This window comes from Babylonia areolata, chromosome 23 (assembly GCF_041734735.1).
Source record: "Babylonia areolata isolate BAREFJ2019XMU chromosome 23, ASM4173473v1, whole genome shotgun sequence".
NCBI lineage: Eukaryota > Metazoa > Mollusca > Gastropoda > Neogastropoda > Buccinidae > Babylonia > Babylonia areolata.
The window spans coordinates 25,372,755-25,387,866 of NC_134898.1; the positions used below are offsets into that span (position 1 = coordinate 25,372,755).

The 15,112-nt window shown below is 43.7% G+C and overlaps 1 protein-coding gene across 1 annotated transcript; it reads right to left on the reverse strand.

Moving 5' to 3' along the window:
- Positions 1-1,672: 1,672 nt before the first annotated feature.
- Positions 1,673-14,010, reverse strand: LOC143297794 (large ribosomal subunit protein bL19m-like). Its single transcript, XM_076610290.1, has 6 exons — positions 13,925-14,010; positions 8,764-8,953; positions 6,880-7,004; positions 5,381-5,515; positions 2,922-3,109; positions 1,673-2,029 (listed from the first exon to the last, which is right to left on the reverse strand). The coding sequence occupies exons 1-6, from the start codon at positions 13,986-13,988 to the stop codon at positions 1,769-1,771; spliced, it is 963 nt and encodes a 320-aa protein (XP_076466405.1). The 5' UTR covers positions 13,989-14,010; the 3' UTR covers positions 1,673-1,768.
- Between the last annotated feature and the right edge of the window lie 1,102 nt (positions 14,011-15,112).

Consider the following 15,112-nt stretch of genomic DNA (forward strand, 5'->3'; position numbering starts at 1 on the left):
AGAAATTGGAAAGGGGAAAGGGCTGAAGGGAGTGGGGTGAAGTGGGGAGGGGAGTGGATATTAAAATGTTCCATACAAGTATTTTGTTTGCCATTAATTTGTTCCTCCAAAGAGAGGCCAGCACGACAACGCAGCCAACGGCAGCTGAGTGGTGGTTCATTCTGGAGCTTGTCTTAAATGTATGTACTTTGTTGTCTGCAGTCATTATGTATGCATAAACTTGACAAAAACAACAACAAAAAACAACCCTGCTGTCTGTATGAATTAAGTAAAGAAAAGTGGTAATGTGAATGATGTTTAATTTTCTGTATTTCATTTCTAGATCAAAGAAACTAAAATTTGTGATGTTTATGTGCTTTTATCTACCCACTTTTTTAAATTGTTTGACATTGTTAAAACATTATGTTGACATGTGGATGTTTAGATTTGTGTTAATGTGTGAGATTTCTATATATAGAGAGAATTTTAAAGAATATCTATGGTTGCAAAAGTGTGGACACTTGTCTTCTGTGTATGTACATACACACAGACATAAATGCATTTTTGAGTTATATATTGTGTAGTATTTGTGGCCTATATCATCTGTCAAGACATGGATGTTTGAGGAAAGAGGAAACATATCCAAATGTGCAAAGACAGGATGTGCTGAAATGGGAGAAGGCATGCGTAAGACAGGAGAGAAGATATTGGTGTGTTCCAAGTGTGTAAAATTCCCTTCTGCAAAAAGAAAAAGGAAAGAATGGAGTTTTCTAGTTTTGTAAACAATGTCCATTTCATATTTCTCATTGATGAAACATGGAACATTGTTAAAAAAAATCCAAGAATCATCATACATCTTTATTCATGGATTTTAAATTGTCCATTCATGACATCATTTTACAGAATAGGCATGTGCAGCATGGACTTTATTTAAAGTGAACTCCAGTCTTCAGGTGAGGTTGCAGTTAATGCTAAAACTGGCATTTGGACTCTGCTCATGCCTGGTCGAACCCTTGGTTTATTTTGGTGTGATGAACGATGAGAGGAACTAACTGTATGAACATACACCATAATCATCTAGAACAATTGTGGAAGTGTCCACTTACCGAAATGACACACACATAAGGATCGATGAAATGATGTCATCAATTTGTGTGTCACGACTTAAAGGGATAAATAAAAGGAGAAGGTACTCTTGAACATGTTTGCTGTGTCTTGTCAGTGTGTGAGAGTGTGTTTGAAGAGAGGTTTTGTGCATGTGAAAGAGGCAAAGACAGTGTTAATCTGACATTCAAAGCTCCTCACATGTTCTGACACAGTATCTGTGACAAAACAGACCTGGGTGTGGCGAGCCATGAAGGCACGAGGGATCCAGGATCAGGACTAAAAGAGTAAAGGATTAAACAACAACTAAGAGAAGTCTCTCCATTTTCAAGGTACACAGCTTTAAGTTGATTCAGCTAGCAAATAGGTATGAATGAATTGGGAACATAAGCAGCAGTAACTTGAAGTTATGTACCTTGCAAATGGAGAGAGTTACTTCTCTTTATTGCTGTTTCATCTGATTCATAATACACATTTTTCTTTTCAAAAAAAAAAAAAAAAATCTGAAGGTTGAGCACAAAAAAACAAACACTCATCAGGAACATAAAGACTACGATATAAACATAGCAAAAGAAGATACAAACGCACGTTCCAAACAGCCACTTTTTATTTCAACCTTCAGTGTGACTCCCATCTTCATAAAGCAGCAGCAAACAGCATCCTCAAGGTCATGCATTACAAGGTACTATTTTTTCTTTAAGCTGGCCTTCTGCTTGCCGCGCGCTCTGCGTGTGCTTAGAGTCTGACTGTATGCTTCCTTCATGACAGCCTCGACCTCCAACTCGTCCACCGACTCCCGATGGTGCTTCATGATGTCATACTTCTCCCATGGCTTGGCCACCTCCTCTGCACGCCTGTAGAAGCGTTCGGGGAGCCCCAGGTCTTGGACGCCCTTGAGGTCATACCTCTCCCATCGCTCCAGCCACGGCCGCGGGTTTAGCTTCACCTGTATAACCACACACAGAGAACTGTTGTGAGGCTATGTAATCTCCCCCCCCCCTTCTTTTTGCCACAGTTACATGCAAATACACATTCTTTTTTTTCTTCTTCCTTTCCTTTTTTCTTTTATTTTGTGTGTGTGTGTGTGTGTGCACATGTGTGTGTGTGTGTGTGTGTGTGTGTGATAAAAGTGCTCTTTACAAGGCTGTTTTCACTGTCTGAAATTGATAAAGAAAGAAAAGCGGAGAAAAAAACGAAAAGAAACCCCTTCATGCAAAATTCTTTGAGTGTTTTCATTGTCATATGTACGTATGTGTGTGTGTGTGTGTGTGTGTGTGTGTGTGTGTGTGTGTGTGTGTGTTAAAAGTGCTCTTCACAAGGCTTTTTTCACTGTCTGAAACTGAGAAAGAAAGAAATGAGTAAAAAACAAAACAAAAAACTTTCATGCAGGTTCTTTATGTGTTTTCATTGCCATGGATTAGCAAAAGTAAGTTTTGAAAGACAAAGTACTAACAGAGAAAATGAATGTGTTGAAACTTACACAGATACACACACACAGTATTAACAGAGAAAATGAATGTGTTAAAACTTACACAGATACACACAAAGTATTAACAAAGAAAATGAATGTGTTGAAACTTACACAGATACACACACAAAGTATTAACAGAGAAAATGAATGTGTTGAAACTTACACACATGCACACACAAAGTAGTAACAGAGAAAATGAATATGTTGAAACTTACACACATGCACACACAAAGTACTAACAGAGAAAATGAATATATACGTTGAAACTTACACAGATGCTCACACAAAGACGAAGTATTAACAGAGAAAATGAATACATATGTTGAAACTTACACAGATACACACACACAAAGAGACACCAGCTGACCTTGATGGGGTTGACAGGTACAGATGCACTCTTGGGCAGAGGCACAGGTTCAAAGTCCAGGGGCACTGTGCTGTACTCTGCAGGGGCGTCTCGCAGGTAGAACAGCTCCTCGTCCAGTCGTTTCTCCAGCTTCAGCACCTCTATCTTATGCAGGCTGGAGCTGTACATGTCAAACCGGATCTCCACACCTGAAACAGGCAACAACAATCAAATAACGCAATAAAATAAAAAATTTAAAGAAACTCTCTCTCTCAGTTCTCAATCATTCTTTATCAAGCTCACCCATCTCACCTACACCTGTCACCCTGTCTGGGACCAGGGCCACCAACAAGCACTCTGTGGCCATCCCGATCCTGTGCTAATGGCTCCAGCTGTGCCCCAGGTGTGGCCTGTCCAAACTACGGACAGACTGATGTCTGACATGGTGTGGAAGGAAGAGGTGGTGGGGATGCCAGCCATGTATGTGTCTGTGTACTTTGAGGTTTCACTGACACCTGTCAGTAAAGACACATTGTCACTGTGTCTGTGTACTTTGAGGTTTCACTGACACCTGTCAGTAAAGACACATTGTCACTGTGTCTGTGTACTTTGAGGTTTCACTGACACCTGTCAGTAAAGACATACTGCCATGTGTCTGTGTACTTTGAGGTTTCACTGACACCTGTCAGTAAAGACATACTGCCATGTGTCTGTGTACTCTGAGGTTTCACTGACACCTGTCAGTAAAGACACATTGTCACTGTGTCTGTGTACTTTAAGGTTTCACTGACACCTGTCAGTATACTAATGACACACTGTCACTGTGTCTGTGTACTTTAAGGTTTCACTGACACCTGTCAGTAAAGACACATTGCCATGTGTCTGTGTACTTTGAGGTTTCACTGACATCTGTAAAGACACATGCCATGTGTATGTACTATGTATGTGTACTTCCAGGTTTCACTAACACATGCCACGATAAATTTTGTTGTACTTGGTGATGTGACAAACCCACCACTGCCTATTCCATGCAGACACTTCTGGCACCACTGTTCTTACATTCTTTCCAAAGAAAAGTGGATGCCTTGTGGTAACGCGTCCACCTGTAAAGTGAGGAAATCCGAGCGTACAGGATCAAACTTGCCAGAGATGTTTTCCCCTTCCACTAGGCCTTGAGTGTGCTCGGCATTCGGATGAGACGATAAACAATGCATGCATGCTTTCATGTGTCTAAGTGAAGTCTGACTGGATGACACAGGAAACCAATGCTGAGTGCCCAAAGGCAGCTGTCAACTGGTTTTACCCAGGTGGGCAGCCTGTTGTGCAAATGACTCCATGTTTATAAAGCACTTAGACACTGGCCTCTGACAGAGGACAGGCATTATATAAGTATCCAGATCAATCAAAACAGTGCTGAGATACACATCACTGAAACCAGTAACTCTGATTCAATTACCATGACTACAAAAGCTGGGAAACTGGCATGGTATGGCAAAAAAGAAAACAAAATAGGGACTGAATTTTAAAGAATGAAAATTACTGGAACAGTCAGAATAAACAGTAAAAATCTTGTGGGGTAAATGGATGGAATTAATGAACAGGCACAACTCTATAAATAACAGCTAATAAACTGACTCATAAGAAAGACTATTACGGATAAAGACAGACTCTTCCATTCCCAGACACACACTTCAAAATCACTAAAACTAATCATTGTTTCAGAGAAACCTTGGAAACAATATCACCAGGAGGTTGAATCATATGAACATTCTCTAACTCAAGCCAGCACGCCACTAATTAACACAGTTACATCATACAAATATTTCCAGATTCGAGCCATAAATACTGTGTAACTTCTGATCTCACTTAAAAAAAAATCAAATGTGAAGACCACTTGTCATTTTCAACTGATTTCAACACTGCACTGCTCCAAGTCTAACATACTTCCAAATTAGATCTGTGGTTCACACACGCACACACAAACACACAAATACACAGATTCATAGTACACACTTAAAATCTGAGGAGCCCCTGTTCAAATATCAGTAACGGCGCCTGGTGGGTAAAGGGTGGAGATTTTTTATGATATCACAGGTCAACATAAATGTGCAGACCTGCTTGTGCCTGAACCCCCTTATTGTGTATACACAAGCAGAAGATCAAATACGCATGTTAAAGATCCTGTAATCCATGTCAGCGTTCCGTGGGTTATGGGGAAAAAAAATGGTCATACGTGTAAAAGCCCACTCATGTACATATGAGTGAATGTGGGTGTTGCAGCCCACGAACAAAGTAGAAGAAGAAGAATAGCACACACTGTAAGCACATACAAAAAATACACACATGCATGTACATGCGTGCATACTTGTATACAATGTCTAACCTTTTAATATTTTTGCTAGCAGTACTTAAGAAGAGACAAGACAAGACAAGACAAGCCAGCTATGACTTCTGTTCCCAGGCACAGACACGCCCCCCACCTTGCCCGTCAATGACGTTCCTCAGTGTGAAGTGGGCACGCAGACCCACACCTCCACGCTGGATGCAGATGCCCACAAAGCGGTTCTGTTTTCCTGGTGCATGCTGGTCCGCCATGGTCACCGCCATGATGCTGCCTGGTACAACAACAATGAGGCAGACAACTTACAGAGCAACGTAAAAACAATTCACTGAGGAACACATAACTTACAGATCAACTTTTTTTCCCCCTTTCTGTCCTATAGCCTCACTGTTTCAAGTGGCATTATTCTCATGTTGCTCATTGCAAGTCTCCCATACATGGTCACACCCGGGCTCATCTGCTGAGGTTCTAGTGTCAGCAGTCCACAAGGAACTATCGATGAGACTGCCACCACGTCCTCCCAACAATAATACCCCATGAATCTGCCAACACCGAACATACAACTTAAACAGCAACATACAAACTGAGTAACATACAACTTACAGAGCAACACAACTTAAAAGCAACTTACAAAGCAACTTAAATGATAAACTTACAGAACATACAAGATACTGGGCAACATACAACATACAAAGTGACATACAACTTTCTGGGCAACCTACAACTTACAGAGCAAAATACAACTTACGGAGCAACATACTGGGTCACATACAACTAAAAAGCAATGTACAACTTACCAAGCAACACACAACAACAGAACAACATACAACTTACCAAGCAACATACAACTTACAGAGCAATGTACAACACACAACCTATAGTTATATAGAGCAACATACAACTTACAAAGCAACATACAACTTACAGAGCAGCATGTCATGTTACTGGATATCTTACACTTAACACTGATAACAGAGTGAGAGGATGGGGCACCACTTGGAGAGTGGGGGTTTACAACTGCAACTGTTCTCAGCTGTTCTCATTTTCTGTGTGATCGCTGCTGTTGTGGTCCACCAACTTCGTCTTCTGAGAAATCACAACAACTTACCACCTGAACAAGGGACTGGAAAACGTGTGACCAAATTTCGTCTGAAGTGATTTCCGTTTTCTTTTTTGGCCATTTGTGTCACAATTCATATGAACTAATATAGTGTAAGTACTGTTTCCCTGAAGTTTATTTACGTGCCAGATTTTTCCCCTTTACATTTCAGAGCTTACATAATAAGTAACACCAGTCTGATCTGATCTTTATGGGATGAATTTCAACTACTGTGTACAAGGAAAAATCATCTAAATACACTTTCAACTGCAGAAAGCAACTGGTATAATTTACCTTTCTGAGGACAAAAAAGTTTTAAAATGACAAAATCATTGCTAATATGTTCATTGAGATTCAAGACATGTGTATGGGTGTGTATTATACTTTTACGTTCTCTGAATTTGCTAAGAATATGTACAATTGTACACAGAGTATGTTCAAAACAATATCATTATGCGCTGACATCTATGATGAAGTTATATCTTCAATGCCTGGAAAGATACATCACTGTTCTTTCACTGAAAGTTCTCTGAGCTTACCAACATAGAACTCGGGGATGTCAATGCAGGCCCGTCGAGCAAACATGTCCATGCGCTCCAGCTTTTCCCTGATACGATCGCGATGCAAGGGATTGGTGGTGGGTAGAAATTCTGGCATCACATGTCTGAGAAAAACAACAACAAAACCCCCCTAAAAACAAACACTTTCAACTTCACCCTGCATTCCTACTGTAAAAATACTTCAATGAGCAATACACTGGTTGCTTGTCCAAGCTACTCAATGAAGAGAAGCATCTGCATTTAACCTGATGTACAACCCGTGTCAAATGACACAAGAGTGCTAATGTTGTGTTGACATACACTGTAAATTTAGATACTACACACTTTGTTTCGCTCAGCACACCTGAAAAGATGTTGGCATGGCAAGAAAAATTTGCTCCCTTGATCTTGGTTGTGTGATGGTTATGTGTGTGGGTGTTTGGCAGTGAGTGAAAGGGGAAATGTGCACTGTAAATCATTTCCTCTGTGTGTGTGTGTGTGTGTGTGTGAACTGATGGTAGTATGTTGCAATGAGGTGAGTGTGTGTTTCTTCTTTAGTCTGATGTCTATCCACAATTGTGATTTTCATATAAAATGTAAAATCCATCCCTTTCTCCACCCCATTCATGACTCAAGTTGTCACTACCTTCCCTGTTCTCTCCTCAATTTGCATCACACATCAAAAAAAAGTCTGAATAAAATAAAACAACAAACTACTCAGCCAGCAAAATAACAACTGAGAGCCAATGAGCCTTCTAATTAAACTATGAAGTATTTCAAACATATGTTGATTGTCATATATATAATAATGTTTCAAATGGAAGCAGAGTAAACTGCAGATTTGGTAAATGAATGAAATAAAAATGTTTTTAGCTGTTCCTATTCATAGGTGAGATGCATGGAGGTAATTGCATTACAACAAATGCAAGTCACTTTTGAAGAAAATTTGGTTTTTATGACATCTAAACATAGTATATTGGACTGGTTAACCATCTGCTATTGTAATGTTCTTTTGTTTTGCACAAGCTGTATTTAGCATTTTCTATGGTCAGACCCCGGTTTCAATTTGTTGACATGGTTCCAGCAGGTTTTCACCAGTAGAGAATAACTTTGTGTGTGCATGCATGTGTGTTTTGTTTTATCCTGTTGACAATTCATTTCTGGTCATTCACATCATCGGAAACCTGCACTTTCAAAGACAATTCCCATCCCTGTTCTAAACCAAACATTCAGAATACTGTTATGTAATATCATTTGGTTACATTTGCACTCCCACAGCCAGTGCTTTTGTTTGTTTTGTTTGTTTACTGGTTTTCTCTGTTCATGGGATAAGGATGTAGGCACGGATCTTGCATCCAGTACCGACCAGTATTTTGTAAGTGACAGAAAAATGGACTCCGGGACTGGTAAATCACGACTCTGAACATGTGTGTAATTAAATGGACATCTGCAATGGTCCATGTGAAATTCAGCCTGTTCTTGAAACAGCGGGAACTGAAGCCATGACATTATGATTATCACACTTGATTAAATGCTGACTTATTCAGCCGGATTATTCATTTATTTGTCTTTCTAGCTATTAATTCATTCATGTGTCTGTCTTTCCATCTATTAATCTATAGATACAAGTATACCTATAGATCTATCTATCCATATATAGTGTGGTGGACATGGTGCTATGAGCCAGTGGTTTCAATGCTATGCAGTGAAATCTCTGTGCATGTTCTTATCTGCACCTTGGGGACAATGCATGACTGATCAGCAAAAAAAAAAAAAAAAAAAAAAAGCAAAAAGAAAAAAAGCAAAAAACAACAACATTTCTTCTATTTACAGACAAAGAATGATTATTACAATACAAATAACCATACCTTGATTACACCTTACCTGAAATCCTTTGGAACTTCAACCTCATCAGTGGCTGCTTCATTTCTGTCCCGAAGAGATTTCCTGTGCTGCTCCACCTCTTCCTCTAGCATATAATTTCTGCGGGGCCTCAGCTCCCGAGCACGCCTTGCTTTGGTGTCATGAGGTGAACGATACGATCTCACAGGAACACTCAGTGCAGATGCAGCAGCTAAGGACGAAAAAAAAAAAGGGTGTGTGTGTTGGAGGGGTGTGGGGGGTTGTGGGGAAGGAGACCTTTAAACTGTTACCAAGCTTTTGTATCTACTTTTGTGATAATGCATAACACTGCTTGTTAGCATCATATATCTTTTGTTTTCACTGTTGTTAATATACATACAGTAACCTGGGGGTTAGGGGGGTGCACGGGAGGGGTAGTGCCTCTAGAGGGGGGGCTTGTCACGCTCTTCCGGGAGTGGTTCATCCTCTGTTGGTCCCCACCGGCACCCAGCTCTCACCTATGGGTCCTAGAAGCTGCTAGCATGCGGCAGCGCCCAACCCCTGGGCTTTAACAGGCTGGCTAAACTAGGTGAGGGTAGCCGACGGGTCTCAAACCCTTGGTGAGTTAGGGCTTGTCTTCCCAAGCATGTGATGACTGGATCCGGCGGACTCTGCGACTGGATCCGGCGGACTCTGCGGAAGAAACCTTCATGGTTCAACGGAGAGGAAGGCAGTTGCAGCAGAGCACTGTGGAGTGCTGAGGGCAGGATGAGGCACATAGGACATCCTGGTCATCCACTGCATCCGTTTCCATCTCCATTCGTCTTGACCTCATCTTGCCACTGGATACAGACGGTCTCGGACAAGAGAGTGAGGTCAACGGTGCGTAACTCCTCCTCACTATAAACACAGTCATCGCGCAAGTCATCAGTCATCCTTCATCCCATGCCATCATTTTCCCCAAGCCCTGTGGCGACAGGCGAGCGACGAAACAACAGGTGTGGGTACACTGGCAGTCGTTTTTCACCGACTGGAGCAGCGGTGGAGATCGGCAGCCCCCTGAGCGACTGAGCAGCCCTCTTCAGGACAGCACTGCTCACCTCCATGGCATGAGGAAGGGGCTAGAAAAGGTGCCCTAAACATTGCCTGCTCCACACCACCCTAGTCAGCATACCACGGCTGACGGGGACCCAACTCAAGCGGTCAACACACAAAGGAAAGAAAGAAGAAAACAAGGAGCACCCCACTGACCATTGCCACATGGAATGTGCATACGCTTCTGGACAGAGGCGACTCAGCCAGACCACAGAGACGCACAGCACTCATTGCGAGTGAATTAGCCAGGTACAACATTGACATCACTGCCTTAAATGAGACCAGACTGGCAGAAGAAGGCGAACTCTGTGAGCGAGGCGCAGGCGACACCTTCTTTTGGAGTGGTCGCGGACCTGAGGAGAGACATGAGGCTGGAGTTGGCTTTGCAGTGAAGACAACCCTCGTTGGCAAGCTGGCTGGCCCCCTGAAAGGAGTGAATGATCACCTGATGACAATGAAACTCCCTATATGCAATGGGAAGAAGTTTACCACCATTGTCAGTGCCTACGCGCCCACCATGACCAACCCGGATGAGATCAAGGACAAGTTCTACGAGGACCTGAACGCTGTCATCACCACTGTTCCCAACACAGACAAGCTCATCATTCTTGATTACTTTAATGCGAGAGCTGGTTGTGACAGCACCTCCTGGGAAGGCGTGATTGGGAAGCATGGGGTTGGTAACTGTAACAGCAATGGCCAACTACTTCTCCTGACATGTGCTGAGCACGACCTTCTTATCACAAACACCATCTTCTGCCTCCCTACCCGTAACAGGACGTCATGGATGCATCCTCACTCTGGGCATTGGGATCTCATCGACTTTGTCATCGTCAGGAAGAGGGACAGGCAGGACGTACGAGTCACGAGGGCCATGTGCGGCGCTGAGTACTGGACAGACCACCACCTTATCGTCTCCAAGCTCAACCTCCGCATCCAGCCCAAGAGACGGCCTCAGGGCATGAAAGCACCCAAACGCCTGAATGTCAACAAGCTGGAGCTAGGCAACATCAAGCAGAGCTTTGCTGACACCCTGGAGGAACGCCTTGAGTCCACCGTGCTGGACAACCAGAATGTGGAGGGAGCATGGGGTGCACTGCATGAGACGGTGTACAACACTGCCATGGAGTGCCTGGGGCCTTCTGTCAGGAAGCACAAAGACTGGTTTGATGAGAACTGCACTGAGATCAAGCAGCTGCTAGAAGACAAACGCCAAGCCTACAGAGCCCACATTGAAGATCCCAAGTCACAGTCAAAGAATGACATACTGAAGAGTGCACGCAGCACCATCCAGCTGAAGCTGCGGCAGATGCAGGATTCCTGGTTAAGCAACAAAGCTGATGAGATCCAGGGGTTTGCAGACAGGAACGACATTAAGAACTTCTATAACGGCCTGAAAGAAGTCTATGGTCCCACCACCTCCGGATCTGCTCCACTCCTCAGTGCTGATGGTTCTACCCTGATCACTGACAAAGGCGGGATCCTTGAGAGATGGGCTGAACACTCTGACAGCGTACTGAACTGCCCTTCCGCCATCAATGATGAAGCCATCGACCGACTCCCCCAGGTGTCTTCAGAGACTTCAGAACCATTCCCTGTCTCCAACGGAGTCAAGCAAGGGTGTGTTTTTGCCCCCACCCTGTTCAGTCTCACGTTTTCAGCCATGCTGACAGATGCCTTCAGAGACGCTGACGCAGGCATTGGCATCAGGTACCGCACAGATGGCTCACTCTTCAACCTCAGGAGGCTTCAAGCAAAAACCAAGGTGAGGACAGACACCGTCAACAACTTCCTGTTTGCTGATGACTGCGCTCTCAACGCTGCCTCCGAAGCTGACATGCAACACAGCGTCGACAAGTTCTCTGCTGCCTGTGACAACTTTGGCCTCACAATCAGCACAAAGAAGACTGAGGTGATGCACCAGCCAGCTCCAGGAAAGCCTTACATTGAACCAAACATCTTCATCAACAGGCAACGACTGAACGTGGTGGACAAGTTCACATACCTGGGCAGTACACTCTCTCGCACAGTTGTTATCGATGATGAGGTGAATGCCAGACTCGCCAAAGCCAGCGCTGCCTTCAGCAGACTCCATAAGAACGTTTGGAACAGGAGAGGCATCACCCTGGAGCTCAAAGTATACAAGGCCATAGTTCTCACCACACTGCTCTATGGATGTGAATCATGGACGGTCTACAAACGCCACGCCAATAAGCTGAACCACTTCCACACCACCAGCCTTAGAAAACTTCTCAGCATAAAGTGGCAAGAAAAGATCCCTGACACAGAGGTGCTCACTCGTGCAAACTTGCCCAGCATCTACACCATCTTGATGCAGGCCCAGCTGTGCTGGGCAGGCCATGTAGTTCACATGCCAGACAACCAGCTCCCCAAGAAACTGCTGTACAGCGAACTCCAACATGGCAAGCACTCCCATGGAGGCCAAAAGAAGCGCTTCAAAGACACTCTGAAAGCTTCTCTGAAGGCCTTCAACATCAGCCACGACACATGGGAGCTGAATGCAATGGACTGACCAAAGTGGCGTCAGCTGTCCACAAAGGCGCCAAATCCCGTGAGGCCAATAGAATCGCTGCAGCAGAGCAACGCAGACAGGCCAGGAAAGCAGTGCCAGCAAGTCCCCGACAGCCGCCACCATCCCCTGTCCACACTGCGTCAGAACCCTTCCGGGTGCGGATTGGCCTGACCAGTCATCTGCGCACCCACAGAGCCCAACCCACCCACCTCCAGGATGACTAGATGGTCCTCGTCGATCCTGACAGACGAACCACAATATAGGTTGGTCTGGATGATGGAAAGCTTGTACAGCCACCAAATGACAAGTCTGCTGTGAAACAATATTTATCAAATATGTGCAGAATTAATATCTTTATTCTTGAATTTATAATCTTTCTATTATAAATGCTAGTTACAAGAAAAAAAAATCAGCACACATCAAAATAGAAAAATAAGACAAACAAACAAACAAAAAAAGGTTTAAAAAAACATAAAAAGAATAAGAAAATAAGGTCAACATTGGAGGATGTTATAATCTCCTATGTTAGTATGTATATCTCAAGCTGACAGTAACTGTTCCCCCTCTTCTTCTACTTCAGGTTTCCCCAGCCAACTTCATCAAGTACTGAACAGTTTTTCAGCCTTTAAAAAAAATTAAAGAAAGAATAAAAAACCTCCAGCTTCCTTGTCCCATCATGGACCTTAATCTGGATTTGTAGGTGTTAACAAGAGCCAGTACTCCAGCTGTTGTCATAACAGAAACTTTAACAGCAAAGGGGAATAAAAGAGAGGTGGGGGGTGGAGGGGGGGTGACTGGGGGTGGGGGGGAGGGGTTGTGGCTATTACTGACAGGACACTACTTTTCGTCAGAAATAATAGAACGCTTTGATGAGAGTAAACAAGGACCCACCCCTGCCTAATGTAAGGGCATCCTTTTTGCTGTTGCTTATTCATTTGCCCTGCTGATTATACTATGTCAGGGCTTAAAAACATGTTTTTGTCAGGTACATGTTTTCTGTCTTTGTAGACTATACTCAGAAGTTGGCCAGCGATACTGAAAATACCTCAATGAGTGGCCTCTTCATGACATAGCCTGTTGCTTCCAGTGATGTCAAGTTTGGTCGCTTGATGCTTGTTCTCAGGTCGTGGACGCCCTGTGTTAATGTGCCAATTGATGTGCAGGTTACTCTCTGTGATACTAGTGTCTGCACGTAGAATTTTGCGTGCGTAAGCTTGCATGTGCGCGCATGGGGGAATGTGCGCGTGTGGTCCTAGTGTATGCACAGTCGCTTGCGCATGCATTCATGTGCGCTCAGGAGAGGAGGGTGGGTGGGTATTCCTCTGTGTGTGTGTGTGTGCAAATTCCATTACTGACGTTCATATCAAGACGTTTAGATAATGTGTGTTTGTGCATAAAAAGAAGTATACTGCGTGTGGAATATACTGTATTGTTCGCGTGCGTACTCTGATCAATCATTATCGGTTTGCGTCCGACAATATGACACATGCAATCTTTGCAAAATACACAACAGACATGCCATGTACGCACCAAACAGCTGTAGTTGGCACTGACACGAATGACAAAAATCAATACCTTCAAGCTGAAATTTTGTGAGAATGGAACTCCAACCTCTAGCCACCTGCCCAAGGAGAGCCATGTTTTCACCGAGCTTCCGGGAGACCGTTAGAGTAGTCTCCCGTGCTTAATACGATCGAAAACTTGATCTCAAGCAAAATTAGCCCCGGCTTTTTTTCTTTCTTTTTTTTCGCGAAGAACAGATACACATTTCTGGGCCAAGAGATGCATACACCTTGATCTTATTTCATATAATATCGTTCTAATTCACGAAATAGGCTAAAGATTGCAATCGACAAGATTACTACCGTACCAGCATATTCAGTCGAGATGATCGTGGTCTTTCTGACTAATAACCACGCCGCCTTTGAAAACGGGGTCCGGTCAGCCCGATACTCAGTCCCCCGAGTCGATACTCTCCCGTGTCGATACTCCCCCGCCCGTGTCGATACTCCCCCGTGTCGATACTCCCCCGTGTCCAGTCCGTCGATACTACCCTGTGTCGATACTCCCCCGCCGGTGTCGATACTCCCCCGCCCGTGTCGATACTCCCCCGTGTCGATACTCCCCGGCCCGTGTCAATACTCCCCCCTGTCGATACTCCCCCGAATCGATCGATACTCCCTCTCAAAAAGATTTATTTAAAAAACAAAAGAAAAAAAAAACCCACACAAACAAACAAACCAAAAAAAAAAAAAGCAAAAAAACAAACAAACTGATACACATGTATGTAAACAGTTGTGACTGATAATGCTTTTTGCTTGATCAAAGCCGAGATGGGTTGTCAGTGCCAGTGGAATGATCAATGTGTTATGTGTTCTCCGCTTCTTACAACCGACGTGTATTGGGGCCCGCTATTGTGTGGGCTCGCTACTGCCTTGTATTGTAGTTATAGTTACACGGGCCGTATTACACGGACATAGACGCGGCTCTCATCACGACTCGGTGCGTGTCGGGGGAACGCTCTCTCTCTCTCTCGAAAAAGCGGGGTACATGGAAAGTTTTACACTGATGGCCGTTAAAAGCTTCTACGATTCTGTACTTGTATGTGTTCGTGACAAAGGTATTTATTCAGACATTTTTCACTCACGAGGGGTTAAACAAGGTTATATGCTAAGCCCACAGCTGTTTTCCTTTTTCATCAATGAATTGGCATTGGAGTTATCAAAGAAGGGTAGACGGACACAGTGGAATACAAATGATACC